Genomic DNA, 19,088 nt, shown 5'->3' on the forward strand with positions numbered 1-19,088 from the left:
ATGCTAGTGACACACTTCTGCAAGAGCAGGCTGCTTCAGACAATTCCAGGGGCCTTCCTTCAGTCTTTCCCGCCCCCGAGGGCTGAAGGAAGGCTCCCGAGATTGGCTGAAGAAGCCTGTTCCTGCTGACGTGTGCCAGCACTGCTTTAAAAAATTAATTGCAGAAAAAAGAAGAGGCAAGTACTGGTACAGGATGGGGGGAGGAAGTGCAGAGGTGAGCCAGAGAGGGGTTGTATTGGGGGGCGGGCAGTGGGGAGAAAAGATGCACAAATGAGCCACAGGGGGAGGAGGAGGAGGACAACAATGCCAAGAGGGGACCCAAGCCCAAATTTTGGGAGCCGGTTGTTAAAGTAGCTCCTTTAACAACCGGCTCCCAAAATTCTTAAAAAATTAAGTAGAGAGGTGTGGTAGCCATGTTAGTCCACTCTTACTACTACTACTACTACTACTTAACATTTCTAGAGCGCTACTAGGGTTACGCAGCGCTGTACAATTTAACAAAGAGAGACAGTCCCTGCTCAAAGAGCTTACAATCTAATAGACAAGTGAACGGTCGGTCCGATCGGGGCAGTCAAATTGGGGCAGTCTGGATTCACTGAACGGTAAGGGTTAGGTGCCGAACGCAGCATTGAAGAGGTGGGCTTTAAGCAAAGACTTGAAGATGGGCAGGGAGGGGGCTTGGCGTAAGGGTTCAGGAAGGTTGTTCCAAGCATAGGGTGAGGCGAGGCAGAATGAGCGGAGCCTGGAGTTGGCGGTGGTGGAGAAGGGTACTGAGAGGAGGGATTTATCCTGTGAACGGAGGTTACGGGCGGGAACGTAAGGTTATCAATAGAAATCAAACAAATAAAACATGGAAAAGAAAATAAGATGATACTTTTTTTAGTGGACATAACTTAGTACATTTCTTGATTAGCTTTCGAAGGTTGCCCTTCTTCGTCTGATCTGACGAAGAAGGGCAACCTTCGAAAGCTAATCAAGAAATGTATTAAGTTATGTCCAATAAAAAAGGTATCATCTTATTTTCTTTTCCATGTTTTATTTTGTTTGATTTCTATTGATAACCTTAAAAAATTAACAAACGTTTCACATGAGCCAGTGTGAGCCGGCTTCAGCACACCACTGCTCCGATCCCAAAATATTGGGGGTGCTCAAGCACCCATGGAGTCGGCGCCTATGACCTAGAGCGAGGGTTGAGGGTGGACTTGCAAAATAACACTGCCAGACAAAGGTATATTATCGAAAACAATTGTTTTATTAACTGAATCCTAACACCTCTATAGTTCAGTACATACAGTCTCAAGCAGGCCTCTGGCTGGTCAGACCAAAACATGGTCTGTGGCTGGTGGGGCTGCCACGCACAAAACACAGCCTTTAAGTTCTACGCAGTCCTTCTCTGAGTTCCAGGTCTGGCTCCAGTCAGACCTCAGAGCAAGGCTTGCAAGTCTCAAGTCAGGACAAAGGGTGGCTTACCTCAGCCGGGTCACAATCATTAAACATAAGTTGTAGTGGCATATGCTGGGACTTCAGTTTGTCCTTCCCTGGGCCTCCTTAACCTCAGCCTGGCCCTGCCTTATATACTTCCTGGTTCTGACTCCACCCCTCCTGCCTCACTTCTTCCCGGGGCGGGACTAACGACCTTAAGGTGGCAGGCTGAGGGCTCCTTCTTAAGGGTGAGGGGCAGTGTTCTGTATACTCCCTCATACCATCACTACACTAACTACTGTCCATTGTGTCATTTACTTGGATTGTCCAATCTTCATTCCTTTTCGCTTGGCCCAGAGGTTTTTTTTCCTTTTGCTGTCTTCCTGCTCAGTTGGAACCAGTGATGTGAATGATTTAATGCACCAGAATCCCAGCCCCCATTCCTATTGTTCCCAGTCTGGTTGGGATCCTCTATTATAGGTTCTAAATCCAGCCTCTAAGTGTCACTCTTAAGCAATGACCATGAGCCTCTTCCCCTTGGGGACAATGAATACTGTCTCCGCAACAGCCCCAGCCAACCTGGGGTGCAGACGACATGAACCAAGAACCAAACTGAGCCTACAGGCAAGTGTACAGCTCTGCCGCTCAGCCTTGAAGAAGAAAAGTAACAAAGCCATCAGGTAGTTACAGAAACCACTCTCCACATAAGCAAACAATGGAAAACTATTCTATTTATGTCATATACAAGTATATAAATGTCAGTTTGTTAAAATAACTTCCTAAACTCACTGTCAGAACCCTTTGATGCCACTGATTCTGTGAGAGATCACAGCTGATGGAACATTAGGAAATGAATTTATTTCATGCTTTCTGGAACGTTAATTAAGGACTGGCCAAACAAAGGTTTTTATATGATGCTTATGGAGCATCCATACATGACAAACAAGCAAACTCAGCAACCATCATATTAAAAACCTTTATCTGGGCAACTATTAATAAAATTCAATAAAGCAATCTATCCAGTAATATATTTTTAGAACACTAAGTGCTACTTTGGTACTGAAGGACTACAATAATGTAAGAGTCCATCTAGGCAACAAGCATCACAAAATCAATGGTACCCGCGAATTGCTTTCATGGTGGTTGATGACATCAAAAAGGCACTCTTGCATTCGTAATCAAATCAAGCTAGTGGCAACTATGGTGAACTGAAGATGCTTTTAAACAAAACATCAGATATCCAACATATCACAGTTATAGGAAACCTTTTTCTGTTTGGAACACAAAGCTTAAAACATAACGAGCACTCACGTAAGTGGGACAACAGTTTCAGCTGGGAATAGGCAACATCATACAGTTGGATCACTCATTCCTTACTCTTATCTCTTTTTGCGTATACTATAATGGCCTATGCCACAGGTCTACGGATGCTCGAGGACCATTAGTACTGAGATGAGTCAACCACATTCTCTTCCACTTACCTACCGCTGATAACAGGAGAACCCACAGAGCTGGTGCCTGTACAGCAGAAGTTCTCAACACCAGTCAGGTTTCCAGGATGCTCACTTTGACTATGCGCGAGATAAATTTGCATAGAATGGAGGTAGTAGGGCAAATTTATCTCATGCTGATTCAATGTGACTATTCTGAAAACCAGACCGGCTAGGTGTGTACCAAGGACTGGGTTGAGAAACCCCTACTCTAGATTAGCAATACTGGTTCGTTATGTAATCAATCAAATCTCACTAGCTTTAGCTGAATATACTATTGTCAAAAAAAATGGAACGAAGAGGTCCAGATGGCATCTACAGGAGACATGTGACAGGAAGTCTCTGAACTGCCGCTTAAGCCTTTGCATTAGAGCTCCTTAGTTAGGGTTACCATATGGCTCCAGAAAAAGGAGGACGGATTGAGCCAGCCGGGTTTTACTTCCATTGCTTTCCATTGAAAGCAATGGGCAATTACTTCCATTGAAAGCAATTACTTCCATTGAAAGCAATGGAAGTAAAACCCGGCTGGCTCAATCCGTCCTCCTTTTTCTGGAGCCATATGGTAACCCTATCTTAGTACACATTCGCATGGGGAAGAAGAGGAAAGGGAAAGCCAGAACGTATTCCTCTGTGGCTTGCAGTCCTTCAACCCTGAGACAGGCAATGCTGGATAAGTTCAGAGAACCTATAGTGTCAACTGGGGCTCCATCTTGATGGCTCCACACTGAATTTGGAAGCAGAGCGCAGTGCAGAGGTTTCTCTTAGCCCTGAGCATCGGGTGGTGCCCTTGAGACCCGAAAGTAGTAGCAGTGGGGAACTGGTTTTGCTAACGGCAGCGGTGAGGAATTCAACATCAAACAAAGCTTTTGAGGGGATACCTGCTGCACAGTCTACGCTGTTGGAGAGGATCTCTAGAGCTATGAAAGTCCATCGAACTGTGAGTGTTGAGACTCTGGGTGAAAAATTAGAGACTGTTCTCCAAATGTTTTGGCAAGCAAAAAGGCCGACCACCGTAACAAAGGATGCATTATGGGATACAATCCAAAATGTTAATCTTTCTCTCACAACTGTGGATAACAAGTTAGTGGATAAAATTAATTATATTACACAAGTCTTTACTGGCCAGGTACAACGCATGGCTGACCAATTTTCTAGACTGTCAGCTCTAGAAAATAAGATTTCCTCACTGCAAGATGTGAATATACATTTAATTAAAGACAGAGAAGTGACACGCTGTAAAATGGAATTTTTTTGAAAATCAAATGCAGAGAAATAATCTCAGGTTCTTGAGCTTTCCAAAGTCTCTGTTGATAGCATCATTAGATTTGCTTCGGAAGTATTTTAAAGAAAATTTGAACGTGCCTGAAAATAACTTGCCTCCGATTATAAGAACTCAGTATATTACATCAGATGGAGGATCTATGAGTAATCAGAGCAGAGGGCGAGATGATAACTTGCTCAATATGACAGATTTCTTAGAGTCTTCATTACAACTGGTGACTCCAAGGCTGACGCTAGTGGTCGCATTTGACCATAATCTTGTGTTAGGTTTATACTTTTGTCATATGAGTGAAAAGTTTCTCGGATCTGCTAAATGTATTTTTCCAGATTTTTCAAGAATTATGCAGAAAAGAAGACAGAAGTTCCCAGTGCTTAAACTGAGAACTCTAGCCCCTGGAGTGTCTTTTCTTTTAAAACTTCCTTCTAGTTGTTTAGTAATGTTTGAGGATAAATCATATTTGTTTGTGGATCTTAAGCAACTATTGGAATTTAGAGGGTTAGGGAGGGGGTTTTGACCGATTAGATTGCCTCTCGTATTAAGTCGGCTTATAGAACTTAAGCCGAGGGTTTCCTGCTAAATTATTATTTCCTTTCTTTTATTTATTTTTTTTCTCTTTCTTGACCTTCTTTTGTTGAAGAACATAATAATTCTTTGTACAATTACTTGACTTCAATTTGTTTTGTATCTATTTCTTTTGGATCATATGATGTGATTCTAAATTTAAATTCTCCTAAACACATTTTTTTAAACCCTACTGGAACAACAGTCTAGCCTGCAGCCAAGAAACCTCCCCCCCCCCCCCCCAAAAAAAAAAAACAATTTACAAAACCATAATTAAACACCAACAAACATCAAATTTATAGGCACTTTATAACTGGGGCTAGATGTATTAAAAGGTGAATGCATTATTTATCGTAGGTCCCATTTTATGTAATGAGACCTATTTACTAATAATGCATATCTCAATTACATTAGACTACAGCAATACGGGTAGTAAACTTTAGTAAACCTAGCCCCAAATGTAGTGGCAAAACATGAGAATGCATCTGAAAATGCCAAAAGAAAGCCAAATGACCAAGAGAGATATAAAGAAACAGCTACTTGCACCTCTGAAGTACCAGAAAATTATTACAGTACTAGTAACAAAGGCCCGTTTCAAATCGCAATGAAATGGGCACTAGCAAGGCTCCTCTCCATCCCTTTGTGTCTCCGTGTGTCGCCGGCCCCCCTGCAGCCTCCGTGCGAATGTGCTGTGACCCTGGCCCTTTTGGCACGCCCCCCCAGCGTCCGTGACCGTTCCGTTCCCCCCCAATGTGTGTGTTGCCAGTGCACCCCCTTCCACCCCCACCGATGTCGTCGCTGCTGGCGCTCCCCCTCTCCGAAGGCCCCCCCACCCCACTGACCTGCCAAAACAGAAGATTTCAGCGTCATGTGAATGCCCCTGCAGTAGGAACCGATAGAGTAATGTGTGCTCCGCCCTCTACGTCATCGCGTTTTGACGTGAGGGTGGGGCCCACAGACTGTGATTCTGTGTGGCTTCAGAGCTTCGAACTCACGAACCTGGCTTCAGTGACATCAGTGCAAATAGAACGTTGAGGGTGAGTTTTATATATATAGATAGCTCTGGGGATTGCTGGGTGACAATTTGTATTCACAGGTGGAACAGTTAGAACAAGCAACAAAAATCAGGAACATCTGTCTGAAGGAAGTCTGTAACTAGGTCTATCCTGGACATGGTAGTAACCTCATTTCCAGGGGACCACAGCTGCCCAATGGTAGGGGCCACCTGAAGTTGTACCCTCCCTCCCTCTCCATGCTCCCTGCACCCGAGTCCCACATCTGTCTAGCCCCCCACCCCCCCAAAAAAACACTGCAGCGTGTCACCGGCAGAGGCAGCGGTGAAAGCAGCCAGCAGAGCCTTTCCTCTACACGTCCTGCCCACAGGAAGCTACATTATTAAGCGGGAACACATAGAGGAAAGGCTCCACCTGCCAGAGAGAGGCTGCTTTTACCAGCGACATACCATCTGCCAGTTGGTGATGTGCTGCAGCATTTGGAAGACTGGCAGCGGTGGGGTGGGAGGGGAAGCCAGAGACCTAGGTGCAGACTTGGAGCAAGGTGGAAGGGGAATAGAGGGGGAGAAATACTATACCTTGGGGGGGGGGGAGCAAAGGGAAAAGAGAGAGACCTGAACCAAAGGGGAGGAGGGGGGGAAAGAGGGGGCAGATGATGGACTGGGGGGGGGAGCAGAGGGAAGAGAGAGAGAGAGAGTGATATGATAGACCAACAGAAGGAGGAGGGAGAAAGAGATGCCTGACCAGGGAGGATGGAGGGGGGTTGCGGGGTGGGGATGCAGGAGGAAGAGAAGAGAGAGGAATGAATCTGGACATGTGGCAGGTCAGGGACACAGAAGAGGTGCTGGCAGTGGATGGAGCATAGAGACATGAATGCAGAGGGACAATACTGGACACAGGGGGAAGAATAAGTACACAGAGGGGTATGCTGGACAGAGTTGGAAAGATGCTGAACATGGGGAGAGGATAGGGACAGGGACACAGGGGATATACTGGCCATGGTAGAAAAGAAATATCAAAAGGACATGATACCTTGGATAGAGTTGAGAAAAGCAGAAGAGAGATACTAGGACCAAAGCAATGGTCAAACAATAAAAGTAGAAAAAAGTTTTTTTTTTCTAATTGTAATATGTAAGCTTTGAGAAATGTGTGCCCCCCTCCTCAGTCCCCACTAGCCTAGGAACAATGGTGTTAAAGGGGGCCCATTCAGTCCTAGCTACCAGGAGTATAGCTACAATTGAACAAGCCTGGCAAAATGCTCAGTCACCTGCTGACCTCTGCTCTCTGACCCACTGTTTGCCTTCCTTGACTGATAGTGTCTGGTACCACTCCCTTCCTCCTCCCCCAAGTCATGCAGATCCAGCATCTCCTTCTGTTCCCCCTTCCCCCAGGCAATCCTCCAGAATCCCAGCAGGTGACAGGCAGAGGCACTACAAGCTGTCCACAGGAAGTGATATCACAGGAGGCGGGAGGCAGCAGAGGAAAGGCCTTGCAAGACTGGCTACAGGCAGCCTGTTCACATCGCTATCTCTGCCAGTAACCTGCTGGGTTCTGGAGGACCGTGGTAGGGAGGGGGGCAGAACAGAAGGAGATGTTGAGCCCGTGCAGCATAGGGGGGAGAAGCAGATGTAGACCCACACCTGGGGGAAGAGGAAAAGAAATGCTTGATCGGGCGGTGGGGGGGATGAGGGAAGAGAGAGACTCCCAGACTAAAGGGGAGACAGAAAAGGATAGACACTGACTGGACCAATAGAAAGAGGGAGAGATGCCAGACCATGGAGGGAGGTGGTGACTGGGTGCAGGAAATCTTGACTGCCCCAACTTGACATTTCGTCCTTTAGATTGTAAGCTCCTTCGAGCAGGGACTGTCCTTCTTTGTTAAACTGTACAGCGCTGCGTAACCCTAGTAGCGCTCTAGAAATGTTAAGTAGTAGTAGTAGTAGTGGTGGGGATTTGGGGGGCTAGGGTGACATGGGAGAGAAAAAGGGAGAAATTCTGGTCCCAGGGTAGGGGTGCAGGAGGAAAGGAAGAGAAGGGGGGTAAAGCTGGATTGACATGGGGAGGTGGGGAAGTGAAGAGATGCTGCGCAAAGAGGAAGCATAGGAACAGGAGCAAAGAGGAGTTAAGGAAAAAAGACAACAGAAAAGAGACAAAGAGGCATATTTTCAAAGCACTTTGGGAGGCTAAGTTCCATAGGTTTCTATGGAACTTTGGGAGGCTAAGTGCTTTGAAAATATGCCTCACTGGGACCAAAGCAATGCTCAGACAACAAATATAGAAAATTGTATTATTTTTTTCTGAATGTATTAATTGTAATATGTCAGCTTTTGGAAATTGGAAGATGCAATGTTAAGGGGATTGAGCCTTGAAGCAGCAATCAGCAAAACATGAACTTGTGTCAGCAATTTATCCCCAATAAAATAAGTTAATCATTTTATACGTAAAAAGTAATAAAAGAAAAATAATTATTGTAAAAACAGGAGTTTGAAGAAATATACACAAAAAATTATATAAGTTAAATATGACCCGATGAAGATAAAGTGGATGAGAATCTCTACTGATGGTCAATTACCTATATAAATAATAGGAGAAAGTTAAAATTGTGGTGCATGTGAGTGTTGAATGGTATAAGAGTTGCACCAGGGTGGGTATAAATAATACTATTGGCCAACTGAAGCCTTTGGAAATATGCATCTCTGATATCTCGTATTTGAGTCTCTATTTCTATGTCAGGTATTCTATATAGACGTGGAATGTATTTGCTTTTTACAGAGTTTGTTTACTGGAGCCCTTTTCACCCTCCCCCCCCTCCCAATACTCTGGGAGAGATGGAGGTTCATTTTCAAAGAACAGAGACTTACAAAGTCTATGTGCTTTGAAAATGAGCTTCAGGTGTAATAGAGACCCACTCTGTCCTAGCTATGCCTCTGCTTATTAAAATGATGGATTGCAAGATCAACAGACACCTTATACATATCATATTATGACAAGTTATTAAGTATTGTTTGCAGATCCTCTCATTATTTGCTACTGTTCATAAGAGTAATCGGTGGGAACCGCCTGCCGCTCTCATAATTATTATTTTCTTTCAAAGAAGGACCATTCCCTAAACGTCTATTAACTTGCTGCGTCCACATTTACTTTACCACATGCTTCTAAACACCCCTAACTTACAGAAAGCATTTGGCTCACTTATGAGCAGGAAAGTGCAAGCAGAATTAAAGTGACAGTTCCGCACATTTCTGCAAACGCTCCGTCGTTCTCACACTTGACTGTATCAATTCTATTTTTTTTATTCTAAATTTTGCCTGGTTCTTTCCCCCCCCCTCCACTTTTCGCTTTGTCTTGTCCTAGTTCTGTACAGGTGTCTCTGAGCTCCAGATCCCCTCCTGCTTTCCCTCTGTGGGTCAATTTCTGCCCGGGCGCCTAGCAGCTGCTCTCACATGGCAGCGATCTGCACTCACCAGGTTGCCCTCATCGCTGTGCTCCAGGTCCACGTTGCCCTGGCTCCGGTTCTCGTTGTCACTCAACAGATCGTCCTCCGAGTCCTCGAAGACGGAGGACGAGCCGGTGGAGGAGAGGGACGAGGTGGAGGCCGAGAGCTTCCTGCTGTCCAGCTGCAGGAAGCAGTCCGTGGCCAGCCCGCCGGGGTACAGCGAGGGCATAGGGTGCACCGAGGGCGGCGGCAGCGGCTCCTCCGAGGTGGTGATGGTCAGCCGAGGGATCACAGGACGCTGCTGCTGCTCCTGCTGGGGGATCGGCGGTTCTGCGGCGCCAGGTCTCCCCGCTTCGGGTTCCGCGGACACGGGTCCCCCATTGCAATGGTGCCAGCTCCAGCTGCCGCTCCGCCTCTTCCTCCGGTGCAGCTCCCGCTCCCCGTTGCCGGCTCCGCTTCCTCCAGCCGCCGCGCAGCGAGCCTCGAAGAAGGAGCGCAGCTCCCCCACACTCAGCCGCTTTCTGCCGGCGCCGGGCTCCCCCCGACTCCCTGCATGGTCCATCCCGGAGCTGCAGGGTCCCTCCGGGGGAATCATCCACTATGACCTGGGGGAAGGGGGGAAAGGTGGACTGTCCCGGGGCGCTGTGCTAGAGCGCGCTGCTGCTGCTGGGGTTGCTGCCAGGGCTAGTGCTGTTCACTTCCTCATTGTGAGCCAGTGAGCGGGGCGAAGCGTGTGGGAGGGAGCGGGGGAGGTGTGTGCGCCGCGGCGAACAACTCAGCAGAAGCCTTCTTCCCCCACCCCAGTGTGACCTCCAGCACAACAAAACACCAACCGGCATTTAAAGCAAAGGTGTCATAAAAAGCTGAGCCCTCCTCCTCCTCCCTACTTGATGTATATCAGATCAAAGCAGGTGCAGACTGAAAACTTTCACTTTTTGAAACGGGCAGACAGACCTCACCTGGCTCCCAGTGGTCGATCGATCGCTGCAGGTGGAGCTATCTTTCAGCGGACCAGTCCGAAGATGATGATGTTCTGTGCATCTTGGAAACCAGATTTGAGGAGGTCTCCTTCCTTGATGCGATCTTTAAATCTTGTTTCAACGTCATCTTTTCTTATGTTGTTGTTTTTAATAAAGACATGCGAATGCTAAATTCAGTTTGTTTAAACGTGCGCAGTTTTTTTTTTACCTGTCTCCCCCCCCCCCCTTTTTTTTTTGTTCCAGTATAGATACATAACATAAAGGACCATAGTTACCAACATTTCAAAATTATTTGGGGGGGAGGGGGTACAAAAAAAACACAATACAAATTATCTTTCCCTGGTTATAATAAAGGAGCTGCTCAATACTCCGGGTGCTCAGCATTCACTGGCACCCACCAAGCTTGCAGCTATGTACAAGTCAAATACATTTGAGTACAATGCCGAGGGCATGAAAGGAAACGTATTTTCTAGCTATCACCATTCCAGACGTATACTGTCAGTGCTTTGTGGGAATTTGTTCAATATGCAACATGTAGTATTTGGGCAGTAAAAAGACCCGATCGGTAAGTCGTTTTGTAGCCCACGTTTATCAGCAGGAACTATCTAGTGCAGTCACCTTGCCTGCTCTATGTCCGTCCAACTCTTATCAGGAGACCTCTCCGTGGAGCGGTGTGGTTGGAAATTGGTTCTCCTAATCCTACCAAATTTAATTTGAACCCAGCACCAGTGAACGCCTCAATAGATATGCCAAGAGTGCAGAGCCCAGAAGCAGGGGACACGCCTTATTGCCACCCTTCAAGTAGGCACGTTTTCAACTTGTTTAAAATGTACAGGCTGGCCTTGGGTGTGTCTCACTAACCTTACCTTACCTACTTGGATTTATTTACCGCCTTTTTGAAGGAATTCACTCAAGGCGGTGTACAGTAAGAATAGATCAAACATTATCATTATGATCTGTATAGCGCTACAGTGCAACTTTTCACTGAGTAACAAGGTGAGAAATTAGGTCATTTCGGATTTGAGAAAAGTGAGGGGCATGGGTGTAGGGGAGAGCAAGAGGGGCATTTGCCCCCCCCCCCCCCCCCCCCCCACACACACACACACTTTTCGTCAGCGTCACCGTGCCTATTACTACTTGCTCCACAGAAACCTCTGTTAGGTAATGCAAAAAATGACTCCTCCCCCTTGGAGAAATACCTCCCTTAAACTACTGAAAAGGAGGGAGGGGGTTCTCTACCTGACTTTCCACTTCTTAGGCAGTTAAGCATTTTTCCCTGCCACTGTCACTACAGTGAGCATGATATACCTCAAATACAAATGTAAAGTTTTCAGAGTCAACATAAGGTTCAGTTCAGGTTTCTCAGGACTCAGTGTTTCAGATATTGAAAGGTCTTAGGATAGCTGGGGGGGGGGGGGGGGGGGACATGTTCTCCTGAAAAAACAATTGTGGTATTATGGTTAAAATGTGCAGAAATGGGAGAAACATACAAAGGCAGAAAGCTCCTGAGTTTCACAAGTTAGAACAACGTTTCAACATGATCAGCCCGAAAGCCTTCTGTGTTGAAATACACAACTAGAGTTGCCATAAAGAGACAACTGTTGCTCCATAGTTTCTATCTGTGTTTGAATTCCATACCTCTACTTGGTTTTTTACCCCTCTTGCAGTATACTAGGAGGGAGCTAGCTGCCCACAAAGGACAGCCAGCTGGTAGAACTCAGGGTTGATGCTATAGAGTCACTGGAAAGAGAATCCAAGTTGCAACTGGATAATTTAGGATCATTTTTTGTCATCCTAAGTTGACCACAGGGCCAGTCTTAAGCAGAGGCGACCAAGGCAGCCGCATAGGGCCCCGCGCCTAAGGGGGCCCCACGCGCCTCAACTCTGCCTTGATCGTGCCTCCGCTTCGACCTCCGCCGGACCACCACTGCTTGCCTCGACGACCGCATAATCATCACCGGTGCGGCGCCCACCCCCGGCTTGGGCCCGCCGTCAGCTCCCGAGAGTCCCCGCCTCCCCAGACCCCAGCGACTAACTGCAGCAAATCAACGATGCTAGCGAGCCAGCCAGGCCCAGCCCAGGCAGCGACGGCCCCGCCTCCGACAGCGACAACGACTAGGACAGACAGACGGCTCACCTCCAGGCTCCAGCTTCCCGCTCAATGTCCCACCTTCTGAAGTTCTTATGTATTTCCTGTTTCCAGACCGCGAGGGCGGTAGTCACTGAGCAGGAAAAGCTGGAGGTGGTGAGGTGAGCCATCGTCGCTGACGCCGTCTACTGATTGAGTGAAGAAGGCTGCTGCTGCTGGAGTGCTGGTAGGCGACTTGAGATTGTGATGGGATATTAGAAAGAAGAGGCAGGCAGTAAAGGGAGAGTGGAGATGGCTGGGGCTTGAGGAGAAAAAGACCTGATGGTCCTTTGGGTTGGCAGGTGATTGGTAAACAGGTAAAGGGAATTGTGAAGGGGTGGGGGAGAAAGATGTGATGGCAGGAGAGAAAAAAGGAACCAAGGTTTGAGGGTGAGGGTGAGGGGAAATGGGCACTAGGAATTGACAGGGAGAGGAGAAACCTGAGGGTGAGCGGATCAACAGGGACTCAGGGATGGACAACTAGAGGCCTGAGGAGGAGAATGGAAGGGAGAAAAAGTGGCCTTAGCTGGGGATGGCAGAACAGCGATTGGAGGGAGAAAGGGAGACCAGAGGAGAGAAGAGTGAGTGAGATTCAGAGATTGGCAGTGAGCTGAACAGGATTTGGACTGGGGACTGGACTGGAGGGAGAAAATGTTGTCTTGAACCGAATAATTTCTGGGGAGGGGAGGTTTCATGATAGCATTGTACTTATTATTTCAATCAGTTTTTTTTACAAGTTTAGCTTCATTTGTCTTTATTTGAAATTTCATAAATAAAAACATTTTCTAACAATAGAATAATCTTATCAATGGGGCGGAGCTAGGATGGGGCCCCACCAAATTGGTCTGCACAGGGCCCCGCACTTGCTAAGACCGGCCCTGGTTGACCAGATGGTTATCCGGTTATGAACACCGAATATCACCAGTACCTGAGTATCACCCAGCTGCCCCAAGCTCCATCCTTGGACTGCCCCAGCACTATCCAGATAGCACAAGGCAGCATACACAGATTTTCAGTGGCATTAACTGGAAAAAGCCACTGAAAATCTAGGTATGGCCTTAGTCAACAGTGTGGAACCAGGTAGCAGCACCTGTTACCCAGCTAAATGATGCTGAATATTGAGCACTAGATTTGTTCCTAAAAGGGTTGTGGTACTATGTGATAACTATTACATTGCATGCTTACACAAGGGCACTTTAACCTAGCCAGTTCTTTGTTTCGCTTATAGGATAGGAAATCGCCACTGGTTGAAATCTTGGTATGAATACCAAGCGATTAATAGAAGAACCCATCAAAAATGACAGGGAAAAAGGCATGCATACATACAACCACTAAGAATTCACACTCAGCCACAGGTGGCTAGGCATCTATCTATCTATCTATCTATCTATCTATCTATCTATCTATCTATCTATCTATCTAATTATTACTAAAACAATCACATTATTTAATACAGTTGTTGCATTCATTGTAAGCACAAACAGAATGTCTCTTGTGCTGTGTCATCCAGGTGGACCACATGATCCCATGCTCTAGGTCAGATTGCCCCCTGAACAAAGCCTCAGAATAGGATGACCCCAGTTCAAATGAAATTTGACATTCAGTGCAGGCTTCAGCTGGGTGAAGACCATGGAAAGTTAAAATGCCATGTGCTGAGAAGGAACAAGAGTGGCTTTGTAGGAAATGCAACTGGCCACTGCCATCCCTCCAATTGATTCCCACCCAGCTACCCACACTGAATTGGCTCCTTAAGAGAGGGTACAGGTCTCCAGAACTGACAGTTCAATGAGAGAAGCAACAGAGACTGGCAGCACTGCAGAGTCTACTTACAAAGCCACCGTTGTTCTCTTTTTCTAAGTTATCCTCAGTATTTCATCTATTAAAAACAACACAAAAAATGCTCAGCTAGCACCTCCACTTGGTACGTATGTCAAACATCCCCTTTAAATGCATTTATTTCTTGGCATACTGTATTTCTACAGGATTGAAACCAATTTTGATTTCGAAAATGCAACATTGACTTGTTTGGGAGAATACTAGCACCATATTATATAACATATTTTATCTAATGATACAAATTACAAGGTTGCAGTTAATGCAGGAATTATGTAAAGAGCAATAGTCAAACCTCTTTGCACAGATAAAAAAAAAAAAAGCATTTTGCCCTGGAATGGATGTTTTAACTGTTGCCACCTGTCAAGTATGTGTTTGTTTGTTTTTTTTTCAATAAGGTGCATACTTTAGTTCTCTCTCTCACAGGAAGTGTTCCTGGAGTAGACCAACAACATGCATAGTTTTGATTATTCAAACTACTGTAGGTTGCTTCTGATTGAAAAAATGGCCTACAGAGAATACAGGTGTAGTAGTAGTAGTAAATTAGGGATGTAGTTTCATTTAAAGCAATATTTACCCTCTAATGCTATAAAAGTTGTGCAAATTTGGGCATGCGCCCAGTTTGCATGTACAATTAAATAATGAGCTAATTAGCACCGATAATTGGATTTTCAACAAGCAATTTTTGTCACTAATTAAATTTAATTAGAATATATGTGCATAAATTTAGGTGTGAGATCTGCACCTAAATTTTATGCACAACTTTAAAAGGGGGGCGAGAAAATGGGAGGGTCATGGGTGGAACAGGGACGTTCCTAGCATTTACCCACATTGTTATAGAATAAGGGGGATATGTGTCTAATTTAGGTGCAAACATTTACACTGCATTTCACTTGGTACAAATGACCATATCTAAATTTAGTTGCAATTCCTGGGCATAAGAAGTATTCTATAATAAACCATGCGTAACTTTAAGCATGGCTGTCTTTCTCTTGTTGAATGCTTTTCTTGGTTTGAATGTGCTCTGATTTGACTGGTCTTTCTTATAAATTTATGGAGTTCCTTTCCTTTTTCTTATTAATTATTTTAATTGTAAACCATTTTGATTTGCTTCAATTATTTCTATTTATTTTGCTCACATCTTTTCTGTAGTAGCTCAAGGTGAGTTGCATTCAGGTACACTGGGTATTGCTAGCATAGCAAACCAAATAAATGATAAACAAATTTTTTTCTGTACTGATTTTTTTCTGCACCATATACAGAATTCACCCCTTGACGTCATCAACTTTTTTCTATGCCATTTTGCTTAATTTACAGCATGCACCACCTTTTCTCACCCATTAAACTCGCACTGTAAACGTTTTCTAAATGCTCTCCTCTCCCATGGCTTCCCATGCTTTTGGCCCTTCTCCAGCTTACCAGATCCCTGGGGTCCCAATGGGGCTGATGTGATCTCACGTAGCTCCTGTCCGCTCAGTGCCAGCCAGATAAGATTAAGGTGTGTCAAGAGGGTGGAAGAGATGGAGGACAAGCAGTACAGGTTTAACTGGAGGGGGCTGCCATCTTTTAGGGTGCACTGTCAATAACACACACTGGTGTTTTGGTGCATATTAATGAAAGACATCAAAAAGAAACTAAAAACATAAAACAAAAAGAAACAAAAACAAATCTGAAAGTTACAAAAATCCTGCACATCTTTAGCACAAATCTACATGGGTAATGTTTCTCAAGGCAGTTTCAAAACTAAACCATCCATGTAATTTTGCTTTCTTCATAGGCATAAACCCTGGAAATAAAAATTACTTGTAGGCTCCATAAGAATATAGGGCACTTTATTTACCCCAACATACATATATACATAGTAATATAGTAAATGATGGCAGATAAGGACCAGCATTGCCCATTCAGTCTGCACAGAAAGAGCCAGGTTTCTACCTGCTGAGCCATGTGGGTTATCCTCCCCCCCCCCCCCCCCCCCCCCACACACACACACTTTGTATTTATGATTGGTAACAGGCCTTGGCAAATTTTATTTGAATTTAGGAGCCACCCAAAAACTTGGGAACCATTGAGACCTCTATAGTCAATCACTTTCCCCCCTTTATTGTCTCCACTGAAGTTTGACAGTGAGCTTCTCCAAGGTCTGCCACAACTCATTAGGGCCTGATTTACTAAGACTATTTTCTCATTCTCTGCTTATGAAAAAGAGAGCTTAGTAAATGAGACTATTAATAGTTGGTAGTCTGTCCCATAGTGGTAGTTCTACAAGACTACTAACAGTAAGCTGAATGGCACTATTTCGTACCCAGGCACTGATGGAGCAGAAGCATCCAGGGATTGCTCCTTTTCCACCACTAGGGGAGCTCTTGGAAAATGATGAGGGGAGATGATCAGAAGAAGGGGGAACTCCGTAGGAGGGTATGTGTTGGAGGGAGCTTGGATCAGAGGGTAGGGCAGTTGATCCAGGAAAGGGTTTGCATCTGGGGAACGTGTGTGTGTGTGTGGGGAGGGGGTATTGGGGTGGGGGGATGCAACTTTCTCATCACTGGCCCCTCTAGGAGGCACCTTAGGAGCGTCAGGCTGCACATTAGTGGCGAAGCTCACAGCTTTCTTTATGTGAATACCACAGATTGCAAGGCTAAACGCAAGTTGCATAATTCATGTTCCATAATAATAAGCTGTTTTTGCATGCATCTGCATGCTCTGCATCTCATTATTGAACTTGTATTGCACACACCAAATGTGTGTTAAGGACAAATTTATTTAATGTTTATTTATATTCGGCACTTGATACACTGCAAGTGATCCCTGAGGCAACTGTGCAGTTTATTACAGTTTCCACGACAGGTACTTTGCATTGTTCCTGATGGGCTCATAATCCAAGTTATATATTGTGCCCGGGGCATTGGAGGGCAAAAGGGTCCTTTTACTAAGCTGCAGTAAAAGGGGGTCTGCGCTAGCATCAGCATGTGTCTTTGATGCACGCTGAGGCCTCCTTTTACCGCAGTGGGTAAAAGGCTTTTTTTTCTGGAAAAGAAATGGCATGTGGTCAGTGAACCACTTACCGTGCGGCCATTTTGGGAGGGGAGCACTTACCGCTACAAAAATAGACAACTTTTTGTAGTGCTGGGCTCCTGCAGTAGTTCCGGATTGGCATGTGGTGTGGCAAACCTGTTGCCATGCGCAACCTTTTAGTAAAGAAACCCCAAAGTGACTTGCCCAGGGTCACAGAGAGCTGCAGAGGGAATTGAACCTGGCTCTATAAGATTTCAACCCACTGCTGACCATCAAGCAGCAGTGGGAATTGAATGCTGATCTCCAGCTCTGCAACCTGCTGCACTAACCATTAGGCCACTCCTCCACTCCAAATTACATAGCTTTTGCCATTTAACTCACTTTATTTGGCCCAAAGCAGGTATTATTCCCTTAACGCATATTATATTTAGCCCTCTTAATGACTTAATCACAGCAGCTGGACCTGACTATTTCTGAAAGACTGCAGTAGATGGTATTTGTAAAAAAATGTTTTGTCCAGATGAATGTTTAGTGAAAACAATTGTTATGAAATAGCAGTGGGCAATGAATAAATGTGAGCATTGTAGCATATTTTTTTAAACAACCCCTTATCTGTATTTAGCAATCACTAAAACGAAATGTTACAAAATCAAGAATGACTGGCCATTAAAGTTCATTCCCATTTGCCCCACACCAGGGGCGTATCTGACTTTCCCTGGTAGGGGGGGCCAGAGCCTGAAGTGCGGGGGCCGTTTTTCACCCCCCCTCCCATAGGCTTCCATTGGCAGCACGGGAGGGTTGGCGGTGGTAGCGGGGGCCAGGGCCAAATGTACGGGGGCCAGGAACCCGTTGGCCCCATTACAGATACGCCCCTGCCCCACACACATTGCCACATTACATAAGTGCCCTGTAAACTTTCAGTCTGTGTTCTGTCTTAACATGCTCCTCAGATTCATGCCTGGGTACATTACAGTTTGTCTATCTCACACACATACACACACAAAATGAGGGGTATTTCCAAAGGTCATTTACAGAAGTAGAGGGGCTAGTTTGAAAATTGCATACTCCCTTCCTGCAAGTGCTGATGGTTCTTTTGTTTTGCTTTGACTGCAGCTGCTTTTTGCTGTTGTCTCCCCTCCCCAAGAAGCTGCTGCCCTAGGTGATCACCTAGCTTTGCCTAATGGTTGGGCCGGCCCTGGGGCCCAATATTCAAAGGCATTTATCCAAATAAGAGTAGCCATTATCCAGATAAATGCCTTAGCTGCTCAGGCCGTGAATATTCAGCAGTAATATCCAGGCAGTGCCACTGAATATGTTTCTAGAGTACCTTGGCTCTGTCTAGATAGTACTGGAACAGTGCATGGGCAGAGTCAATTGTTATTTGGATGGCAGTGATATTCAGACCTCTATACGGATAACTACCTGGATAAAATAAGGCCAGAATAATAGCTACAGCACTCTCCACTCTGCATGAATAGTCAATATCAGCTGGCTGCAAGCCAGATAACAGTACTGAGCACCTGTTTATTTAGCCTCTGTGGCCAATGTATAAAAATCAATGCTGACTGTAGCAGCTGAATATTGACCCAGTAATTTTAATCCTGAGTTGTATGTGATTTACACAGAACTCTACTGCCCTATACAAAACCTGCTCTATGTGCCATACTCCTTAGAATAATCAACAATTCTTTGAAGGAGTGAACAAACATGTGGACAAAGGGGAGTCGGTTGATATTGTGTATCTGGATTTTCAAAAGGCGTTTGACAAGGTACCTCATGAAAGGCTACAGAGGAAATTGGAGGGTCATGGGATAGGAGGAAATGTCCTATTGTGGATTAAAAACTGGTTGAAGGATAGGAAACAGAGAGTGGGGTTAAATGGGCAGTATTCACAATGGAGAAGGGTAGTTAGTGGGGTTCCTCAGGGG

The 19,088-nt window shown here is 45.4% G+C and overlaps 1 protein-coding gene across 1 annotated transcript in view; it reads right to left on the bottom strand.

Moving 5' to 3' along the window:
* Positions 1 to 9,939, bottom strand: part of ITPKA (inositol-trisphosphate 3-kinase A) — a 154,025-nt gene extending 144,086 nt beyond the window's left edge. Inside the window, exon 1 of the mRNA XM_030214389.1 lies at positions 9,233 to 9,939. Within this exon, the coding sequence (XP_030070249.1) occupies positions 9,233 to 9,799 (567 nt within the window). The 5' untranslated portion in view covers positions 9,800 to 9,939. The remainder of the gene's footprint in view (positions 1 to 9,232) is intronic.
* Positions 9,940 to 19,088: the final 9,149 nt, after the last annotated feature.

The sequence above is a fragment of the Microcaecilia unicolor genome, chromosome 9, assembly GCF_901765095.1.
Source record: "Microcaecilia unicolor chromosome 9, aMicUni1.1, whole genome shotgun sequence".
In the NCBI taxonomy this organism is placed as follows: Eukaryota; Metazoa; Chordata; class Amphibia; order Gymnophiona; family Siphonopidae; genus Microcaecilia; species Microcaecilia unicolor.